Below are 21,856 nucleotides of genomic sequence, written 5' to 3' on the forward strand. Positions count from 1 at the left end.
ATCAGAGTCTGTTTACATGGAGAAAACTTCAGGTTTTGGCTTTATTTGTGTGCTATTCATTTGCTATTCCTGTTTATATTGAAACTATACATATATAGTTAAGGAGGAAGATTACTGCCTTTGATATAGGAAGGAGTCTTTCAAAAAAGGAAATAGAACATCATTTTATTGACAGCATTATGTACTTAAGGTGAAAGAAGAGATACCATCATGGTTTTGGGATAGATGTAAATAAGTATTTGTAGCCTGTAGCTACCTTCCCCCTATCGTTTATCCTGCTAGTAAAGGAGCACAGGTGGAGGTCAGACCTGCAGTCTCTGAGGCTTCTTTTGAAGTTTTCAGATCAGCTGCCTCTCAAATGAGGGAATCAAATGCTTCTGAAACTCTGTGTGAGTGGACAGCTTTACCATGTGACTGATCATCAGCAAGCTGTCACTTAACTAGTTTGTGCTCATTTATAATGATTAATAAGGTTACTAAAATCTTAAACAATAATTCTACCCAACTTCTAGTTATTGTACTGCCCTTGGATTCATGTTTTGCTCACTTTTTATCTTTTCAGGGCCATTGAGATTTGTGATTATCCATGAGGGATGTATCTACTATTTTAAAAGCAGCACATCTGCATCTCCTCAGGGTGCCTTTTCTTTGAAAGGTTACAACAGGTGAGTGCCAAGAACTCACCCAAACTCCTTGTACTTAATGCAAGAGACTATGGGCTTAATTTCCAACTAAGTTAAACACAACTACATCTGTTCTTTGGGTTAAGCATTGATCTTGGATTCCAAGAGAAGTATTCCTTTCAAATTGTGTATATGACATTTCCTGCTTGGCAAGTGGGTAGCCTTCATGTACTGTAATTTGACCAGTAAAGCTGTATGAATTGCAATGGGCTTACTCTTGTTATTGACTTAATGCTTGTGCAGAGAGATGTGGATTCTTTCAGACAGATGATCTTTGTTCTGTAGGGATTTTGATGATCGTCACAAAACCAGAAAGGAATCAGAAAGGAAAATTTATGGAGTTACTGATTCAGCAACTCTAGTGTCAAAACTGTTTGAACTACAGAGTGATAAATAAGAGAATGCATGTGCAGGGTGTCTGACTCGTTTTGCTACATGTTTTAAATCTTAACATTTGCTTTGTAAGTTGAAGACAAAAATACATGGCTTTCAAGTTAGCCAGTCCTGTCAGAGTCTGAGTGCAGCAGACCTACAAGGGCTACTAATGGAAGTCCAATCCAACCTTAGGAAATTGCTAAGAAAGGTTTAATGAGAGAGGGAATGTAGAGAAATGTCAGTGCAATTTTGTCAGTTTTGTATATGTTGTTATTGTACTGTATAATGTTCTCAGACTTCTGGAATAAGGAGTTATCTTTTCTTAGATTATGAGAGCTTTTCTGACTGAGCACAACAATGGGATATTTTAGGGGACTGTGCTTGTAAACATCATAGCTAATTAAAAATTCAAGATTAATTTGTAGAAGAAACCCATGGTGTAACGTGGTCATGGCACTAGCTTCTGTAATCCACATTAATGTGAAAAACACCACGGAATTTGTAAATGCTAGAGACTGTGTTATTGCTTTTTATGTGTCTGCATTTTAGCAACCTTGTGGAGACCTTGGTTGAAATAGGTACTAGGCCTCAGTATTATGCACAGAGGGAAACATTATTGAAAAAGAATTTGAAATGAAAGAATTGTTAGACTGGGTAGTTGCATAAAGGGGTTTTTATTTTTTTTTTCCCAGAGGAATCTCAAATGAGGAAATTCTTTATACACACAAAAAAAGAAAGAGGTTGAGTTATGCTTGTTTTAAAATAGTAAAAAAACATGCAAGAAAGTGTTTATGAGGGAAAAGTGACAAAATTAAGTTAACTTTTAATATTAGTTTTCCTAATTTTCTTTTTTTTCATGGGAAGGATATGTTTTGATTTGTCCTCTGAAATAGTGCCTTTCTGAAAGAAGGACCACAAGCACCCTAAATACTTCTTACTCTGTGTGACACTTGTGAATTAATGCAGTTCACTAAAACTCGTGAACACGTCATAGCATCCGTTCATAATTCTGGCTGGCAGTTGAATGAGTGCTCTTCCTCCTGTCAGAGCTCTTGCATTGTCCTTTCTACCACTTAAATGGGGAAGTACTACCAATGCACATATGGGGATTTCTGTGGTGTTTTCCTGGGCTCGGGGGTTATTTTTCATCAGGCAAAACTGGCCTGTAAAACTGCTTTCTGTCGGAGCTTTCTGACTTGCTCAGCAGCATTAACTTTATAGATTAAGGCGTTTCTGTATCGGTTGTTGTGTTTCTCAGGGTTATGCGGGCAGCTGAGGAGACAACATCAAGTAATGTGTTTCCTTTCAAGTTAGTTCACATAAGCAAGAAGCACAGGACGTGGTTTTTTTCAGCTTCTTCTGAAGATGAAAGAAAGGTAACTTTCTTCTTCTTTTGCATTATAGTTTTCCTTGAAGTGGAAAGCAAATCTTGGACTTCCCTAAAATCTAAATGAACTGGAAATGCAGCTGTCGCTGAAATTTGTATACCTAGTTTTTTGGGCTCCTCTGAAAATCATATCTGAAGTTTTAACTACTAAGCTGGTGTTAGTTCAACTTGTAATTTAGGGAATGGCTGTAAGTGTTGTACTAGATAGCATATGTTTCTCCATATTCCATAAATATTTCATATTTATTTGTAGCCAAGGAACAAATATTTATATGTTAAACCTTTGATAAAGTATGAAAACTGTTCAGTGAAATCTCTTGCCCATAAACATACTACAAATAGGTACCTGGGTTTGGAAATAACAGCTTGAAACTTGAAAACTGAAAATTTAATATTTCGGTATGTTCTTACAGCATTTTAGGCAGTCAAAACATTTGACTGAGTCCTTTCGATATAAAGTCATGGATACATACTATTTCAGTGTGTGTTCCCTGCACAGTTGCTCTGTTCTTACAGAGGACAGATACATCTGTGTTTAATAATTTAAAGATGGTTGCGTTGAATGTTGTATTTTTATTTTTATTTAGAACTGGATGCTGTCCTTGAGGAGAGAAATTGATCACTACCATGAGAAGAAAGAAACAATAACAGAATTCAGGTATAAGCCCTTAATCTTTGTTAGGTTTTTATCCCTTTTGCACTAGCTCTTGACAGCGGTGGTTTAGGCTTTTCACACCTACAAAGTAACTTGCTGTCGAATAAGAACAGGTGCAGTAAGACCCAAGAAGGAAGGCCCTTCCTAATTCATACTTTAAAGAACACCAAGACAAAAATAAATCTTTTTACTAAGAGAACTTTAAATGTCAGCTTTGTGTAATACAATCTTTTTAAAAGACAGCAGCAACAAATAAGACTGTTAATTGGGAAATAGGAACAGATGGCTTCTGCTTTTCCAACATTCTTTTCCAGTGCTAGAGCCCTGCTAAACAGAAGATACTCTGTCTTTTTTTTTTTGCAGTGACTCTGGTTCCGATGCAGACAGTTTCTATGGCTCAGTAGAACGTCCCATTGATATCAAGTATTCTCATCATTCAGCAGATAATGAAGGTGACAAATCAGACACTGATAAATAAGACTTCTTTATTTGCTTATTTATTTCTTCTGGATTCTGCAGGAATTATTCCCGTAAATTAAGGAAACTGATCCATTTTGCAACTGATTTTTTCACAAAGTGTATAGCTGTTGTAGTTTTAAATCAGAAGCAGATATTCTGTTAGTAAAAATAAAGAAATTCAGATCTTTCAAGGAGGTTAGTTAGAACTGAGGGCATGACAGAGAGCCTGTCAGGTAGGCACTCACAACATATTTCAGCAACTGACTTCTAGTCAAGAAATATATTAGTAAAATCCAATAAACTCCAATGAGCCTCAGGGTTCAACAGAAATCCTTTACTAGGCCTTTTCTCATCTTCCCTTTCAGATTTCTAAGGGCAGGGTTGATGGGAGCGAGAACTCTCATTTCCTGAAAGGAAATTCCTGACTATTTTTCTTGACTAAGACAAAAAGGCAGGACTGAGTCTTGTTAGGAAATCCGGTTCAATTGCTGCAAAGCAGAGGAAAATCAACTCATCAGCATTTCATGTAGGATTGTAGTTTAGTCCTTCTGTGTTTATGGGAGGGAAGATTTATACGCAAGATGAATTATGGTAAGAGGCCTAGTAGAAGTTCAAATTAGGAAAATTATCTGATAAAAATCAGTTCTTCTATTCTTACCTTTTTCTCTTTTTAGTGCATTCCTCTCATACTGTTCTTGAGACTCCTCTTATAATCAGTGAGAAAGTACTGCCTAGAAGTAACATGTTTTTCTTGTCTTGATTATTCTGATTTATAGTTAGAGGCAACATTGAAACCATTTAAGCCATTTGTTGTGGTGCGGTTTTTTTTGTTGCCAGAGCAAGGCACAGACTTCTGTTTGTAGATCACTAGGCTTGCTTAGGCTTCCATATTGCAAAATCATAAATGTTTCTGTATTAGGGTTAAGTTTTGGGGATTATATTTTTTCCAAGTGGTTTTGCCAATGCATCCATGTAGTTGTGTCTCTGCAACTGATTAGAATTTTTCTCAGGGAGGTTGTAGCACTAGAAATTTTAACTTAAAAGTTGGAAAAAAATTTCATATTTAGTGTACTTCATCTGCCCCTGTTGTAAGTGATGGCTTTCTTAATTGACATTAAAATTTAAGGAAACACCTATTCTAGATAGCAGAGAGATGGACCAAAATTATTAATTATTTTTTTTTTACCTCTTTAAAAAAAATTCTGAAAAATATTTGTTTATTAAAGAGCCCTAAGTAGTTGATACTCTTTCTTAGTTCCAGGACTACTTATCAGAGTCTGACACACTTATTTTTATCTGCAGATTATGACCAGGAGGAAGAGGATGAGTCCTACTTGCAGCCAGATACTTGTGACATAGTGAAAGATGGTATGTGATTTCTTTGATTCCCTTTATGAAAGGCCCCCAGTGAAGGCAATATTCACATGGAATGCCAGGTTATTATTTTGCTTTGGTCATAACTAAAACATTTGCAAGTGGTAAAATAGCTGAAGTAATGCACACGTATCTAATCTTGAGAGGTATTTAGGGTCAGAAGTTTATAGTAACAGCAGTAACCATTTACAGAAAGCATAACATGCTTGCAGACCTCCTGCCCTGGATGACCTGCATTTGGCCATCAGTCTGGAGCAGGACTAATGCTTTTAATGTAGTCTTTTTCTTTATTTTTAGCAAAGCAAAAAGCCTTTGCTAAGTCATCACAAGCCATGCCTGAATAAAAACAGCAGGAGTTTACTACCTATAACATGTAGAACTATGCTGAAAGTTAAATGCTTATCCAGAATTTTGGGTAGTGTCAGACCAGATGCCAGTGAAATACCTTAAATCACATAGAAAATTAATGTGAAAAGTGTTGTTTGTTGACATACTGTATTTCCCCTCAGAGTGTCATGCTTTTGGATGTCTTCTTTCTGCAGATATGGTGCTGCCCCCAGCATACCCACCTCCACCCGTTCCTCATGTCAGAAAAACTGCCTACACAGAAGCAAGGGCAAATTCCTATGCTGGCAAACCTACAGCACCAGCACCACCACCACCTCCTAAGAGGAGCTTACCTGATATCAAACTAGAGGATCTCGTAACCACGAGAGAGCCGCAGTTACAGTGCCGAGCTGAACCTAATCTAAAGGTTCAGTCCTCAAGCCGGAGACTAAGTGAACAGTTGCCCCCTGTGCCCCCTTTGCCTGTTTTCAAGAAGCCTGTGTGCGTCAAAGAATCTCACCCATTGCCTCCAGACCCTCTGCCTCCAGCCCAAGTTCTTGCTCTTCCAGAAGGATGCGAGAAGCTAAAAAACTTAAACCTTTCACCGCGAACTCCTCCTCCACTACCAGCCAATAAACCCAAGCTGTCACAGCTCACTGAAAAACCAGTGGAGCTCAAAGTGCCAAGGGAACATGGTAAACCTGGACTGTTTGTGCCACCAGTGCTCCCAAAGCCACCTGTGCCAAGCCACCAGCCCCCTGGAATCAAGCCTAGAGCAGAGAAGTCTTCATGTCCCCAGTTACAGTAAGTATGAAAACACAATGCACTATTATGTTTTTCCAGTGTGTATTAGTTAACTAGTGGACAGACATATTTCTCAGATTCATAGTGATATCTGTTTCTTGTCCCTGCACCATCCCTTTCTTCCTCACTGTTGTGCTTTTATTGCCTGTGTTTGTTATTTGAAAATTCTGTAATGAATTTAGTTTCAGAAATAGTTCAGAAAGAAATAGTAGATAAACCAAAAAAAACCAATTACACCAAAATTTTATAGTTCATTTGTTTTCAGGTGAGTCTCAAAGCCTTAATAGCCTTTGATTGCAGTGAATAAGAAGCCTTTTTGTCAGAACCTCAAGGAACTACAAAAACAATTTTAGGCTTCTGTGGACATGGGAAATGTGTTCCATTTTATATTAAGATCAACTTTAGTAAGAGATGTGGAGCTAGTTATGGTGGTGAATCAGATGAAAATATTTTTGTCCATTGGATCATTCAGCAGCTGTGAAGAACAAGTAATACACTCTTTAAAGACAAAATACAAGGAAGACACTGACAGACTGGAGTGAGTCCCGTGTCAGGCCACCAAGATATTTGGGGTGTAGCACATAAGTGAGGAGAGGCTGAAAGAACTGGATTCATTCAACCTTTAGGAAGACCAATGGGAGATCACTGGTACCTGCTACTACTTAGTGGGTGGATATGGCAAGACAGAGCATGGATTAGAGACAACAGGTAGAAGTCACAACTTGGGAAATTACAGGTAGGTATTAGGAAAAGCTTTTAACCATGCGGATGGTGAAACACCAGAACCAGGTAGCTGTGGAATCTCCATCCTTGGAGATACTCAAAACTTGGTTGGATGTAGCTTCCTGAGCTAACTGATCTGGTTGGACCTCTTTTGTGCAGGAGCTTGGACTAAATGACCTCTAGAGGTCTCTTCCTACCTAAATTAATCTATGATTACCCAAATTATTTTGCCTTCCAGCTTTGGGGCCCCCATCACAAAAAGGTGTTGGCCTGTTGAAACTGGTCCAGAGGAGGCCCCTAAGTTGATCCAAGAGCTGGAGCACCTCTCCTGTGAAGACAGGCTGGGGGAGTTGGGGTTGTTCAACCTGGAGAAGAGGAGGATCCAGGAGGACCTTCCAGCACCTAAAGGGGCTACAAGAGAGCTGGAGAGGGATTTTTCACAAGGGTGTGTAGTGATAGGAAAAGGGGGTAGGGCTTTAAACGGAAAGAGGGGAGGTGTAGGTTTAGATTAGATATTAGGAATTAATTTTTTACTTGTGAGGGTGGTGAGCTGCTGGAACAGGTTGTCCAGAGAAGTTTTGGAGCGTGGAAGTGTTCAAGGCCAGGTTGGATGGGGCTCTGAGCAACCTGGTTGAGTGGAAGGGAGGGTTGGAACGAGATGATCCTTAAGTTCCCCTTCCAACCCAAACCGTTCTATGATTTGGGGGCTAAACTGAAATTTCTGTTCTAGTTTTACTCTCCCTTCAGTGTTTTGTATAAATTTGTTCTGTTTTCCTGATGACATATCCTTCAGTTTTCGTTCTGTTTCTTCCAGGAGATCACCACCAGATGGACAGAGTTTTAGAAGCTTTTCATTTGAAAAACCAGCACTACCCTCCAAGCCAAGCCAACCTGATGATGATAACTCTGATGATGACTATGAAAAAGTAAGATTAAACAGATGATCCCTTCTCAAAGAATATTTTTTTCCTTGCTCATGTATACTTTTGGGAATTGTTTTAAATATATTATTCCAGGAAAAGAATAGCTTTCTGAAAGCACAGTGCTGTGTAAATTTTTTTTAATTTCTTTTTGAACCTCTTTGAGAATGCCTTGATAAGTTCTGGATTTTAATACTGGATATAAAGGCGAAAAAAGCATAAAGTATTGATTAAATCACCATTAATAATTTCAGATAGTGATGGCTGTAACTTATTTGCATAACAAATTGCTCACGTTTTAAGTTGTCATTGACTTACACGGTGATTTTATTTTCTTTCTATTTTATACAGGTTGGGCTGCCTGCTTCAATATTTCTTAATACCTCTGAATCCTTCGAAGTTGAAAGGTAAAAATGTGACTTCTAAAATAGTTACTTGGAAGTCCTACCAAAACCTGTACTGAGCAGGAGTCCAAAGATAATTTTGATAGGTACAACTTGTGTTTAAAAACACACTACAAGTATTTAATATGGAAATCACTTCTTAGGGAAGTTAGTTCAGTGCTCGTGTATCAATTGATAGATGAGAATGCAACGTGATTTTGCTCCATTTGGGGAGGGTTGTTCTGCCAGGAAGGTAGATGAGACCAGAAAGCCAGATCTTCTGTGCTGCACTGCTGGTTTGGATGTTAGAACAGTGACATTCTTTCAGTGATGATCTACTATGAATTATTACAACTGATATAGAGATTTGTAAAAAAGAACTTTAAGACTGTAGGCACTTGACTTATCTGAGCCATAAAATGCTAATATATGTAATTGCTTATTCTTTTTAGGATATTTAAAGCTAGTAGCCCACAAGGACAACCGCAAAATGGATTGTACTGTATTAGGAACTCATCTACGAAGCCTGGAAAGGTAACTTGCAATTGCTGAATCTACTCCCCAAAAAACTTCTTGATTGAGACATACTATATCTTATGTGTGACAAAGTACTTAATAGTTTAGATGGGCACTTTTCTTAAAACAAGAAAATCTGAGACAATTGCTATCATGTCAGAGATTTTATTTTTTTTTAGGCTGAATTTTAATTGATTCCTCAATAATACATTGACTTAGAAAAGCTTGGTAGCATAGACTGAATATGTTGCATTTTTCTTCTTCAAGGTATTGGTTGTATGGGATGAACCTGCAGGAAAAGTGAGAAACTACAGAATCTTTGAAAAGGTTAGTCGCTGCACTCTGTGTGTATGTGTATATTATATATGTGTGTGTGTATAAAATGTGGGTGCATATAGGTATATATTGGAATTAGTAAGTTAAAGTCTAAACTTGTTCCTGTTCTTGAAAGTAAAAATCAGCTGATTTACAAATATCTTGTCTAGGATGAGAGTTTGAGTACTCAGATCTGGGCTTTCTAGTTGCTGTATCACGCAAAAGATAAACTGTAAACGTTCACAGCTAAATTTCAGCTCCAGTCGAATCCTAAAGGATGGAATATTAAATTCCTGAGTTTAACATGGACTTATTTGTGTGACTGACTAGTTTGTAAAGCAGTCATATGTTTGAAAGAACTTCTTTGGTTCTGATGATGGTGTTTCGGCTTTTTCTCTTTAAACAATGAGCTGGAAACATTACTGTCAATGATTACATATGATTTCTGTTCTACAACAGGATGACAAGTTTTACCTGGATTCAGACATCATGTTTTTGAACATGGGAAGTTTGGTTGAATACTACAGCACTCATGTCTTACCTAGTCACGACAGCCTGATGCTTCAGTGTCCTTATGGTTACTCCAAACCAAGGTGACATGACGGCCCTCATTCACTGACACCCCACTGCCCTTGAGTTAACTGTGGACTCCTGCCACTGCTGGACATCCTGCTGTTTGCACACACAAACTGAGTCTGTTCCCACCATTTATTCTCACATGAATTGTATATAAACGCCATATAATGAACTCTTGGTAAAACCTTACAATCCAGATCAGTGGATTTGATGGTCTTTTCTTTCAAAAAGATCTGATTGTGCTGGGAAAGCTCTCCAGGATACCCAGACTTTTTTTAAAACTGCTGCTATCACTAATCTTGGAGTGTCGAAGATGGGCATGAACAAAGAAGTGGTCTGAATACAACTGATCCAGAAAATGGAAACTTGTGAAAGTATATCAGAATTTACTTGTGACAGGGAATACTAATACTCTGACTTGAAGGTAGTACTCCTAAAGTCAGCACTGGTGCTCAACTGAGATATTCTTTTGTATTACTTGTATAGTTGACATGTAAATAATGAAGACTTCTGTGCAAACTATTTGATTTACTATGGGTAAAGGTGATCAGGAAATCCGGCTTTTTTTTAAGCCACCTCACACATACATGTACCTTCCGAGTACAGTGTCTGCAGTAATCACTGTCAGGTGCTATCCAGCTGATACAGTTGTGGCATCTCAGTCTGAATCTGTATCCACAAACTTCTTTTTTTTCTGTTACCTTTTCGAAGTTTACACATGCCCATTTTAATGTTGTTACCACTAGATTGCTGCAACTTTAAAAACGTAACAAAACCATCATAGCATAAGAATTGTCTGTTTATGAAAACAATAAACCAGGATTTAGTCCCTAAGGAATTTTCCTTACTAATCAGATGTAGTATGAGGATCATACACAGGAATTGAGGCAAGAAACTCTGCCTCCATCTTTTGCAAAAGACACAGACATACACAATATCAGTCTTTTGATCTCTGTTCCCGCTGTAATAGAGTTTATGTGTATATTAAGTACTCAAAATTCAGATTCTGTTGAATATTTTAAGCTTCTAATTCCTTTTGTTTTAAATTAGTATCCCTGTGATTCTCTACTCTGACATAATCCACTCTAAAGAAGGCTCAGCCAAGACAGCATTTAAAAAACATTTTTGGCAAATACATATGTGTATATCAGAGCAAGTTCAAGTTTCTTGCGGTATTCACATACACTGTTTAGAAAGTAAATTTTTCTCTGTCTGGGAATAATTGGCTTCATTGTGTCATGACAGTCATATTTACAGTATGTTCTCTTTGGGGCTCTATTCAGATTTTTTTTCCACCCATACACTCAGAAGATTTTTATATTGTACACATACATTTACAACATAACACTTTCTTTACTTGTGTAATACAAGAGTTGAAAATATGTAAATTTTTGTGTTAATGCTGTTTTGTATCTAAATGTATAGATTTCTGAAATGGATAAAAACTTTCAGTGCCAGTTCACCTCATTTTGTGTGGTCATCTTTAATTTCGCGGGTGTGCGTTTTAATGCTCTTTTTGTAGTTGTGTTAGATACTGTTAAACTCTTCTAACCATGAAGTTAAAGGAATTAGTTTTCAGTCCCCTTAAGAAGCAAATCTTCATGTAAGCAACACTGAGAAATCTGGCATTCTGGTCATCAGACGGTGCAAGATAACCCCCTCATCCCTCCAGAAACAGGTAGAAGGGTTCCAAACAAATCTGCAGTCACACACTTTTCTCCAAGCCCTCTTGCTCCTATGTACTAATCTGTTTAATGCCAAATCAAACGAAGTTAAATTTCTGGTGTTTGTAGGGAAGAAAGGCAGAGCTAGAACACATGGCTCAGTCTATCTCCTATACCTCTCGCTAAGCTGCCTCTCTTGGTTCCTTCACCACAAAGCAACCTTTGTGTCTACAGCCTACTGCAAGCTCCTTAGCTTTAAAAGAGTTTGTTGGGAAATGTAAAAGCATTTGGTGTGCAAAAACAGTTTATGAGTTTGGTACTATCCAAGTTAAAACTAATTGATACTAGTGGAAAAAGTCTTGCTTCCTCTGTCTGAACCTCCAGGAAAAAGTGTTACAGGTGTTTTTGGGGGGGGCGGTTGCTGTTCTAGGGGAAAGAAAATTAGAGTGCTTTTGAAAATAAAACAAAGGACAATCAATCAATAGGCAGCATGTCATAAAAAGTGAATCAATATCCAGACACCTTTTCAATGACAATAAAGGTGCTTTGTGTCAGCAGTCAAGTATTCCCTGGTTCAGAACTTTAGTTTTTACAAGAATGTGTGTGAGTAAGCAGTGAGAGCATTTGTAGCCTCCGGTGCTTCATCCTTTGGAACATGCGAAAGGGCGCTGAAGATTTGGAAGCTTTAACTTTGATTATTTAGAAGCTGGGGACATCTGCTGGTCAGCCTGTTCCACGCAGGGATCCACACAACCTGATTCCAGCTGCTGAGCATGTGTATGGAAGTCATTAGAGAGAAATCAATCTTAAGAGACTTCAGATAGAAGGTAGAGATTAAAGCTAACTTCAGGTGGAAACTTAATGGGTCAGGTCTTTGAAACTTAAGACTCTTTTGGCTCATCTCTCTCACATAAGTAGCAATGTTGTTTAGCAAAATTACTCATTTGAATGTCTTTTAACCTAGATGACAACCAAATTAATTCATATTTCTGTGTTAAAATTATTCTTAAAATAGACTTTGAGGTTGAATTTACCTAATGGACATCTGAGCACCACCTAAATTTATCCACATCGTGAAGCATTAAAGAGTTGTTTTGAACATTAGATACTTCACCTAGCAGCAAGCAAATTGCATAATGTTGCAATAGTTTCTATCCCATGAAAAAGTCAACTACTTGATGTCAAGGAGGGGTTTTTTTTCCTAGCAGTAGGAGTGCTTGAGATGCCCATAATTACAGACCCATAAATAGTTAGTTCTTTTGATAGTTCTTTTTCTATAAATGTTCAAAGTACCAAAATACCAAATACTACTCCAGCTTCTAGAGCAGAGAGCATTTGAGCTCACTTTAATACTGGACAGGCTGAAGTGATCAAGTTCAGTAGACTTCAGGTATGTAGGAAGCCTTGTAGCACAGCCAACTCCAAATCTATTCCTTCAGGGCTTCCATTCCTGTATCTTAATTACAGGATGGTCATTACAATCCCACACTTGTACCTCCTTCCTTACAGCATCTAGTTCCCAGGAAGCAGGTGATCCGACCTCTCAGGTTCATGGCGTGGCCCTAATGGGCATGTAAACTTGGAGATAGCAAAGAATTGTTTTTAATGTCATTTCATTCACATATATTCACTGGAATTGGTTTGCACAGAAATGACAGTAATAACCATTTACAGGATTAGATCTCTGGATATATAAAATCCATATATATGTAAAATATATATCTGAAATGAGGGAAAAGCACCTAACCCTTCTTTGAGTTACCACCTTCTCTGCCTTTTAACAACCACTTTGTGCAAATGCCCTCTGTGTATGATCTGGGCACAATCAGTTCTCGGGCTGAGGGGGCTGATGTGCACTGAAATTCTGATCTGGAAAGCCATTTACATGGATGGGGTTTTGCACCTATAGGGAAGGCCAGTGATGTGAAAGGGCCACCACAGCAGCACAGAAAACAGAAGAGTCTGTTCCATGGAAACTTACTAAAGGATTTTATTACAGGGCAAATATAGAAAGATGTGCCAGGTGTGGCCTCACGAGCTGTGTGTTTTAGGCTTCATTGATTATGTTGTGCTTTAATTTACAGTGTGCTAACATTCATGGTCAGGGTTTTTTTCCAAGGAAATGCCAGCCACACCCTAACCATGGGAGTGCTGATGAAAATGTGTCATTTTAAAATTAAATATGACTTAAGGGAATTAAAAATTTTATATTCTAATATTACAAAGCTTCTCTCAAGATTAATTAATTTTCTCCTATATATAATAATAACTGAAGTATGAACTGCCTTAAAATACTTTCTTTAGGCTTTTCAGCCCTCCTCATTACTTTGAACTTGCCCTGGTACCTTTTTCCTTTGTTTTACTCTCTTGGGTCTGCTTGTAGTTCTAACGTTAGTTCAAAAGTTCTAACTTCTTTTAGTGACATTTTTCCTTCTCCTACTACTAAGGATAAAGATGTTCATCAGAGAGCAGCTAAAAACAATTTCAGCAGCTCTAGTCACACTGGAATTCATATAGAAGCAACTTGCAGAAAACATACAACTAGAAGGCAGATGATACTTAGGAAGCCATAGATGTTGCAATTGAAAGAATTGGATTTACTTGGAAAAGCATTTTGGAAACACAAACACAAACCTCCACAAAGAATGTTGGTTGCTGGAGTTCCTTTGAAGCGATCATTGCACCTTTGGTTGCGTTTGACTGGAACTGTTATTAACCAGCTTGAACCATGTAGCTCAATTTACATTTCATCTCAGTCATGTATAAAAATTTCTCTATGCTTCCTGAGCATAAAGTCAATATCTTTCAAACTTAAAGCCAAAGTGGCCTCTCAGTTTAACAGATTGTATAAAATCTGGCAACATTTAGTATTGACCTGTTCCAGCTGCTCTGTCCTTTTCCCACCTGCTGCTTCAGTTATCTTTATTTTTTCAGCTCAAATGAACCTCAAATGTGTTTTTGTTTGCTTGTGGAGGGAGGTGAAAGTAGACTAGAATACATTTTTTTCTTCCATGTAGTTGTCCTATTGAATATTTCTCATATATACTTTAGAGTTTGTCCCTACATATGATTTTCAGTCCATTGGGAAAGCTCTCCTTCCTTGCATAAATCAGTAAAATTCAAAAAAGCAGCTCTCTGTGAAGAATATGAATTCATATACTTTTAGACATAGCCTTACCTACACTGACCACATTTAGTAATACTGCACATAAACTACAAGGTATTATTACTGCTGTTAATCACAGTTTAGAGTAAGACAACCCATTACACAATTTTAAAAAAGGCATTTAAGTTCAATAATTTCAAAGACAAATCCCTCACAAGTCTTTCAGTAGTAATGCTGCATGTGCATAAGCTCCCTTGTCCCACCACCAGCACAGTCCTGTGTGCCAGTGAGAGGCACGGCACTTGGGGGCTGCTCTTGAGGTATTTTGTACAGATAATTTCTATTTGTCCATGCACACCCTCCTGATGCTCCAGCTCTGGTATGACTGGCCTGGAACTGGCACAAGGAAGTTCCAATGCAAAGACTCTCCTTTTGAAGGCCCATGGGGAAAGCAGCAGAGAGTTTGCATACTGGCATTGTTTTATTTAGAGGAACCAGAACTTTGGCTGGGAAATGGAGTAAAAGATCTGTGTGAGATGAAAATGAATGATGACAGTAGGGAAGCAAGTCCTGCCCAGCCAACAGACTGTCAGGACAGAACAGTTCTGGCAGGCCAAGAAAGATCTACCTTGATGCTGTCATTCACAGTTTATAGGTAAGAAAGCTGACCTGGAACTGCTTATGTGGAATAAGTGCAGCCCATGTAAAGGAAAAGATAAATGTCCTAAGGCCAGATGTGTGACATCAATCCAGTCCTGTGCTTCTCTCAGGCAGCTGTAGGCGTTGGAGCACCAAGAATTGCTAATGCCAGGTAAAGAGGCCAGCTGCATAAAAATAACTGTACAGTGTTATTTTTCTGATATCTAGTAAAGCCAAACTACAGTAATTTGTAAATGAATACATTCACACTGACACTTTTATTTGAGGCTGTTTGATATAAGTTGAGTCCAGTGCTGCTGCTGCTCAAGCCTGCTAAGGAGAACAACTGACTGTGAATGAGTCAGCAAGAGGAACATCTGTACTGCCTGAGCAGCACCACGTTCTGACACCTCTCATGGGAACATTTTGCTGTCCTTAGCATCCACCACAGTATTTTTCTGGTTTTGGAAGGCCAGTAACCATTCTCCAGTAAAGGTGCAGATGTGCACATGACAAGTGGAAGCCTACTGGCTACAAACTTACCTTGGTCATTATCCCAGAGCCCTCAGCAGCAGCACAAAGATCTTGAAGGAGTCAAATACTTCAGCCTGAAAACTACTGTGTGGTTCATGCTGTACCTTTTGTTGTAGCTGTAATGCTGCAAACCCAGCTGGAAAGAGTTAACAAAGACAAGTTCTTCATGTCTTAAATAATGCAGCAGTGCTTTTTCAGATTGTCTTGCCTTATTTCTGCAGCACAGTGTACTGCTTTAGTGCACGTCAGCCCTCCCTCGTGTTTCTGCCCATGTAACCCTACCTTTGCCTTTGCAGCAGCATTGCCCTTCCTGCAGTTGGGCAGAGGCAAGGCAGGAACCTGGTCAGGTTGGAAACTGAACAGGGAAAATAAACACCATCATGCACCAGCTGTCACAGTCTCGGCCTGCAGAGCGAGTTGGTTGATTCAGCAGGAAGCTGGCCTTGCCCCCTCCCTCACCCCCAATTTTCCCCTCAGATTAGCCAGGTAAAACAATATTTTCTCTGGCCTCAAGATGATGGGAGATGATGCAAGGGGCGGGGGGAAGGCTGGAAGGGCTCAGTGGGGACCTGTGCCCTTGGGCAGGTCACAGAGTAGGACATGAGAAAGGGAAAGGAACAGAACAGAACTGCAGCAGGAGAGTGAAGAGGAGCTGATAAAAGATATGCTTTGATTAGCCCAAGCTGCTTGTGCCGCTTACACAAACACTGAGAGGAGCACTGCCAGGGAATGAAATGACCCTGCCCTCCCCCAGCCCCTGGGCACTGCTGCTGCCCTCAACATCCCCATCCTTCCTGGCACTGCTGGTCTCGGAGCCGCGCACTGAGCTGGAGAGGAAACCCATTCAGCTTAAAACAGCTTAAAGCAGTATTTTTTTTTCTGAGTTGCTTTTAACATGGATTTGTTCTCCCATTTACTTTTCCAGACAAGAAGAGAGAGAGCTTTATGTGATAAATGCCACGGTGAGGAAAAGAAAGAAAAGGAAGAGAAGTGTCAAGATGAAGGAGCATTTTGACAGATAACCAAAGAGAAGACACTGCATGAGGCAGGTGGCTGGACCCTGCAGGTCCAGAGCAAGGACAAGAGTGTGCTACCTGGTATGTACACACATCCACTGGGTTTAATACAGGGACAGGAAGGTGAAGTGACTTTAATCCTCTAGGCTTACAGCAACAGTTCTTACAAAAAGATGTTCACACATAATTTGCTAATCATTAGTAATTACACAAACACATGTCCTGTTGTGGAATGGTTTTGACTGGGCAGATCTATGTCCAGCAGGGCCTTTTTGTCAGATGTGCCATAACCATTCTGTGTCATCACTTGACAACCAAACCATCATTTTTGGAGGCTGAATTCACAGATAAGTTTACATATATCTTTATGGCCTGTTTTCCCATTCTGAACAGTAAACAGATGAAGATTAATTGCCCGAAAGTGAGAAGTAGGTAAGTGGAGTGTGTTTCCCCAGTGGAGGTGGTTGGAGCAGGCTAGATTCCTCCCGTATTCCAGAGGAGGTGTCTCCTGAAGGCACCCATCAGGTTCTGCTAGCTATAGTCTGTTTTCTTTCCCTACTTATGGGTAACTTGGAGGTGGGAGTTACAGACAGCAGAGGAAGAGAGCTCAGTGTTTCTGAGAGCGTGTTCCCAGACACCCAATTCTTCATTCGGCAGGCAGGATTCTATACAACAGTGTCCAAAAAGAAGTGTAAAGCAGCAGTCTTAAAATGATACAGCAATGATAGTAAAAATGTACAGAAAATAACGACAGATAACAGAAGAAGTTAAGTTTACAGTTGGGGCTTTACTTGCAGCAATTGCAACAAACTGTGGGGTTATAAAAGCTACACAGGATTCAGAAAGATCTCAGGATTCAGAAGATCTAAGAAGTTGATTTATAAAGATCTAATCAGGCCTCCCGTATACCAGCTACGCGACATATCTGCTCTTCCTGAACCAAGCGGACAGCTTCTCCTCAGCCTGGAATTCAACATCCGCAGGATATTCCGCCGACTAAACACCTTCGGGTCTGACAGGTGTCTCTAGCCCTCACCAGGGCAGTTCTCCAGCTCGACTCCCGCACTCCCGGCCCGCCCTGGCCTTGTCCGAGCTGGCAGGATCAGACACCGCCACCGAGCCCTTATCGCACCGCGTCCGGCCTTTAGCGGTGTCTGCCCGCCCCTATCGCCCGGCCCGCTCCGCGATAAGCCTTGCAGGTGACGCGCCGCTCCTCTCCGCACGGATCCAGCGCCACAAGAACCCCCTCTCCCCGTGTGCCAAGCTCTTCCCGGCCCGTTCCCGGGGACCCCCCGGCGCTGCCGGAGCCGCGGGACCCACCGGGGGCGGTGCGGACGCACCGACCCCCGCCCTCCCCCCACGCCTCCACCAATGGCAGGGCCGCTTGCTCGCCGGGCGCGCGCCCGCCCGCCAATGGGCGGTGCCGTTGTTGGGCTTGCGGGCTGTGGGAGCCGCACCCTGTCGGGCGGGGGTTTCTCGGTGCCTGAGGGGGCGGCGGGAGCGGCGGGAGGCGGGGACGGGCAGAAACGGCGACACAGGGACAGAGCACTGGCCGCCGCGGCCCCTTCGCTCCGGCCCCTTCTCCTCTGCCCTCGGGTGAGCGCCGCGGCGGTGCGGGGGAGGCTGAGGGGCGCAGCCGGTGGCGGGCAGGCGGTGACGGGGCGGCGGGCGCTGCGCGGAGCGCAGGAGGGGGCGGCGAGGAGAGACGGGGGCGCAGCCGCTGGAGCCGGCTCGCTCAGCCCGGAGAGGAACGCAGGGGGGGCTGCATATGCCTGGAAAACGGCGAGGGGAGGGGAAAGTGTGTTCGGAAAAATCATCTGCGCGCGGGTGCCCGCGGTGCGCGGCTGCGGCGGGTGCGGGGTCAGCGGGGCGGCGGAGGCGGGACGGCGCTGTGCGGGCGCTGTGCGGGGTGGGCGGTGGGGCTGAGGTGCCGGGGGCGCGCAGTTGCTGCCAGCCCTCCCTCGGGGGACGCAGTGCCCAGCCCGTGCCCGCCGGGATGCTGCGCTGGAATCTCCATCGCACCGAGCGCTGCTGTGGCTGCCGGCGCTGCCCCCACCGCCCTCCGGCTTCACCTGCCGCTTCCCCCGGCCTGCGAGGTGACCCGCCGGCGGTGCGGGGCGAAATGCGGGCATCGCAGCGTCCGAGTCATCCTCCGCAGAGGACGTAGGAGCGAAGGAGGATTTGGGATGCGCGGTGTTGGGGGTTGGCGGGGCACCAGCACCGGCAGCAGACGGGCAGTTGTTTTGTCTCCTCTGTTGGAGGGGGTGTTACATTTTAGCGTTTTCAGGGTCTGCTTTTGATACAGAATGTCACATGTCTTTCTGCACGTAATTAATGCGCGCTCTCTGCGCTGCTTTTAAGGTTGATTCTTAATCTGTGTTGGCTTTGGTTAAAACTAGCAATTAGGGAGGGGGAAAATCCAGTCAAGCTGGAAAAATATCCGTGGCTGTGCTGAGATGGGGGCTAGGAGTAGCACGGCATTTAAATCTTTCATGAGATTCTGCTGTAGCTCAGTGGTGGAAGCTCATTGCTGGCTTTGTTTTATTCTCTGCTTTTTGGAAAGTTGCTGTAGGTCATAGCATTATCATATACTAGGGGTGTGCTGTTTTCTTGCACCGTGACTTACGTTTTTATACAGAGCTTTACAAAACACGTCTACCTTCAGCTTGTGAATTCTCAAACTGCAACTACTGCTGGATAATTCCTGTACACTTTGCTGAAAGCTACAGGTATCTCCATGTGTGCAGGTTGTTTACGGCTCTGGTTCTTGGAACGTGACTGAATGTGCCACCAGAATTCTTGGCAGTTCTTCACTGCCACAAATTCCTTCTTTTTTTTCTTTTTGTTTTTTTTAATAGAGCACAATAATTTATTTTAAAAATAAGGAAATACAGGCTGTTTCTAAAATAGGCTTCTGTTTTTGTTAATTAAATATCTTGATGTAACAATTCTGTATCTCAGTAAGGAAATATTCTTTTAAGAGCAGCTGTATAATAAGTGAGGAAGAAATGTGACTATGGACTAAACTTCTGGGGCAGGTGACTTTGGTATTTCTTTATATTCAGTAAGCAGATTTGATTCCATCTTGTAAAAATAGTCTTAGGTGAAAGTAATGATCTATGTAATTTGCCTCAGTTTCATAATTTAAGCTTGGGGGTTTTCTTAGGAGAGTTTTGAGGAAGAAGCAATAGCAAGTTTACACATCTTTACTGTAGCAAAATAATAATATATGCATGACTATGTTTGCATGTTTAAGTATCTTGTAGTTTTTCTGGAGATCTGTTTTCCATATGAGGTTCCATGCTGAGAATAGTGCTTTTTAGCCAAAAACTGTTGTGTTGATTGAATGTTTTCTTTCTGTGGTTGACTGTTATAAAATGGTGTGAGAAATCTGAATCTTTGTGCTTCATTTGAAGCAAGTATTTTTGCTGGCGTGTTGTGCCAGTAAGTTCATTACAGTATGGTTCACTAATGCTGTGGAGTGAAGAAGGTCATTTACTGCATCAGTATTTTTCTGTGACAGCTCTTTTTAGGTGTCTCCAACAGAAAATGACTCAAGTGTTCTCATTCTTTGCGATTCGCCATCAATGTTAAATTGATGTGTGAATGGGGCTCTGAATAACCTCCTCTAGTGGAAGGTGCCCATGGCAGGGGGGTGGAACTGAATGATCTTCAAGGCCCTTCCAACCCAAACCAGTCTGTGAATCCATACATGGAATTGGATCATTTGATGAGATTTTACAGAGAAAACCCATTTGAGCACTGAGACTGACAGAAGTAGGGATGAAACTACTTCATTCAAGTCTTGGTTTTTGAAAGGTAATTTTGCAGCATGAACTGCCCTTAATAAATTTCATTCAACATTCTGTGACTTGCTATTGGAAGTGAAAACTGAATTTTGAAGTATCCAATTTTGTTAATAAATAGAGTAAAATAATAGAACTGGAGGTTTCAAAGTAGGAGAAGGCTGCTTAGCCTGTTGATGGCTCCTACTCATACGACTTGTATGGGACAAGTGCTTTCTGAGGAGGCCAGGCAGTAAATCTTGTATCCACTGCTTTTCTGGCTGGGGGAAATACTTTTCTTAATTATTAAAGAACTGTAGCAGTTGGGAATAGTGAGTAATTTATAAATCCCAAACTGTTGCTATGCAGATGAGTCAGTCCTGCTCTGAGGGGAAAAATGCATAGTAACCAGACTTGCCTACTGCTTCTATGAAGGAGAGAATATCAGTGCGACTTCTGCTGTGCAACGGGGACGCCTGAGGCTTGAGGACATGGAGTAAAAGTCATGCTGAATTTCTGACTTTGGTGGCTCCTAAATTAGAACTTGCTCTCGGACCATGCTGCGTGGCAGAAAGCAGTCTCTGAAATATTACTGTATTAGTAATTCAGACTGTAATTAAATATTTCTTAGGCACTTTTTGAGTGATATGTGCTTTATATTTGAGAAACGTTGTGAGGAGATGTGAATGTAAATTTACTCTGCTTATTCTATTGTGCAGGTCATTTGACATCTGCTGAGGAACTTGTCTAAACCTCTTCTGTTAAATTATACATCTTCTAAAGTAACAGATTCAAAAGCAGGTATATTTTAAAACTAGTAGAAGTTCCTAGATTACCCGACTTTGGCAGTTTGCATTCATATAATTTAATGAACCTTCTCAGGGGAATGGGAAAATATTACCTAGTCTTGCTACGTATTCAGCATTTTTCTTCAGAAATACTGTTTTTGGTAGGGCTGGGGGTAGTAGCTGTGCAAACCTGTTAGTAGAGAAAGGTGTAAAATGTGAAACATGTAAACCAGTTTATTTCCTGAGGAAAGCTTCTTTTCGTCAGAGGTAGTAATACTTAAAAAGTATTGGTTTTACAGATATATTGATCTATGATAATTTTTATTTTAAAATTAAAATTTGTGGCTACTTTTCCATCACTTTAAAGTATTGTGTGCACAATAGCAGAGTTCTGTAATAATGTAAGTTAACATCTGTTACCATCTCAATAAGCATCTGTTGTTTATTTAGAGTAATCTTGATAATCTTTAGTCAAATTGAAGCAAATAATTGATTTCTTTCCTCACCACTCAGAGGATGTTGTTTTCTGTAGTCTTGTCAGTTCAGAAATTTTAGTGGTTGGTAGTTGCAAACGTTGTAAGGGAAGAGGCTCCAGGAAATGCCTGTTTTAGACCTACTGCTTTTTAGATCAGGTACAAGCTGAGATGATAACTAAGCTGAGATGATCTCATTTGCCATGAGGGCTCTGTTCTAACACTCTAACCAACAGTCCTGATCTTGAATAAAGTTGAAGTATTGTTGCTGCTTTGGGGAATTTTAAAGTCTAACTGTTCTTTACTTCAGGGCAAATTAAGTTTCAGAGTAGAGATGGATTTGAATAACCCCTG

The 21,856-nt window shown here is 40.9% G+C and overlaps 2 protein-coding genes across 20 annotated transcripts in view; both read left to right on the forward strand.

Moving 5' to 3' along the window:
• Window positions 1-11,238, forward strand: part of SH3BP2 (SH3 domain binding protein 2) — a 35,950-nt gene extending 24,712 nt beyond the window's left edge. For 4 of the 5 annotated variants that reach the window (XM_027686646.1, XM_027686648.1, XM_027686647.1 and 1 more), the window contains exons 3-13: window positions 563-665; window positions 2,317-2,434; window positions 3,033-3,103; window positions 3,464-3,552; window positions 4,862-4,927; window positions 5,476-6,064; window positions 7,602-7,713; window positions 8,059-8,114; window positions 8,543-8,624; window positions 8,874-8,933; window positions 9,381-11,237. In XM_027686646.1, coding sequence (XP_027542447.1) covers window positions 563-665; window positions 2,317-2,434; window positions 3,033-3,103; window positions 3,464-3,552; window positions 4,862-4,927; window positions 5,476-6,064; window positions 7,602-7,713; window positions 8,059-8,114; window positions 8,543-8,624; window positions 8,874-8,933; window positions 9,381-9,518 — 1,484 coding nt within the window. In that variant the 3' untranslated portion in view covers window positions 9,519-11,237. Of the gene's footprint in view, window positions 1-562; window positions 666-2,316; window positions 2,435-3,032; window positions 3,104-3,463; window positions 3,553-4,861; window positions 4,928-5,475; window positions 6,065-7,601; window positions 7,714-8,058; window positions 8,115-8,542; window positions 8,625-8,873; window positions 8,934-9,380 lie in introns of all 5 variants that reach the window. The other variant, XM_027686645.1, reaches the window with a different exon arrangement.
• A 6,672-nt stretch (window positions 11,239-17,910) lies between these two features.
• The window catches only part of ADD1 (adducin 1), a 63,562-nt gene continuing 59,616 nt past the window's right edge, over window positions 17,911-21,856 (forward strand). For 3 of the 15 annotated variants that reach the window (XM_027686672.1, XM_027686673.1, XM_027686670.1), the window contains exon 1: window positions 17,917-18,052. The gene's annotated coding sequence lies outside the window, so the exon portion shown is untranslated. Of the gene's footprint in view, window positions 18,053-21,856 lie in introns of all 15 variants that reach the window. The other 12 variants (XM_027686661.1, XM_027686662.1, XM_027686667.1 and 9 more) reach the window with 6 other exon arrangements.

Source organism: Neopelma chrysocephalum, unplaced genomic scaffold (genome assembly GCF_003984885.1).
Source record: "Neopelma chrysocephalum unplaced genomic scaffold, ASM398488v2 Primary Assembly neopelma1_71, whole genome shotgun sequence".
Classification (NCBI taxonomy): Eukaryota; Metazoa; Chordata; class Aves; order Passeriformes; family Pipridae; genus Neopelma; species Neopelma chrysocephalum.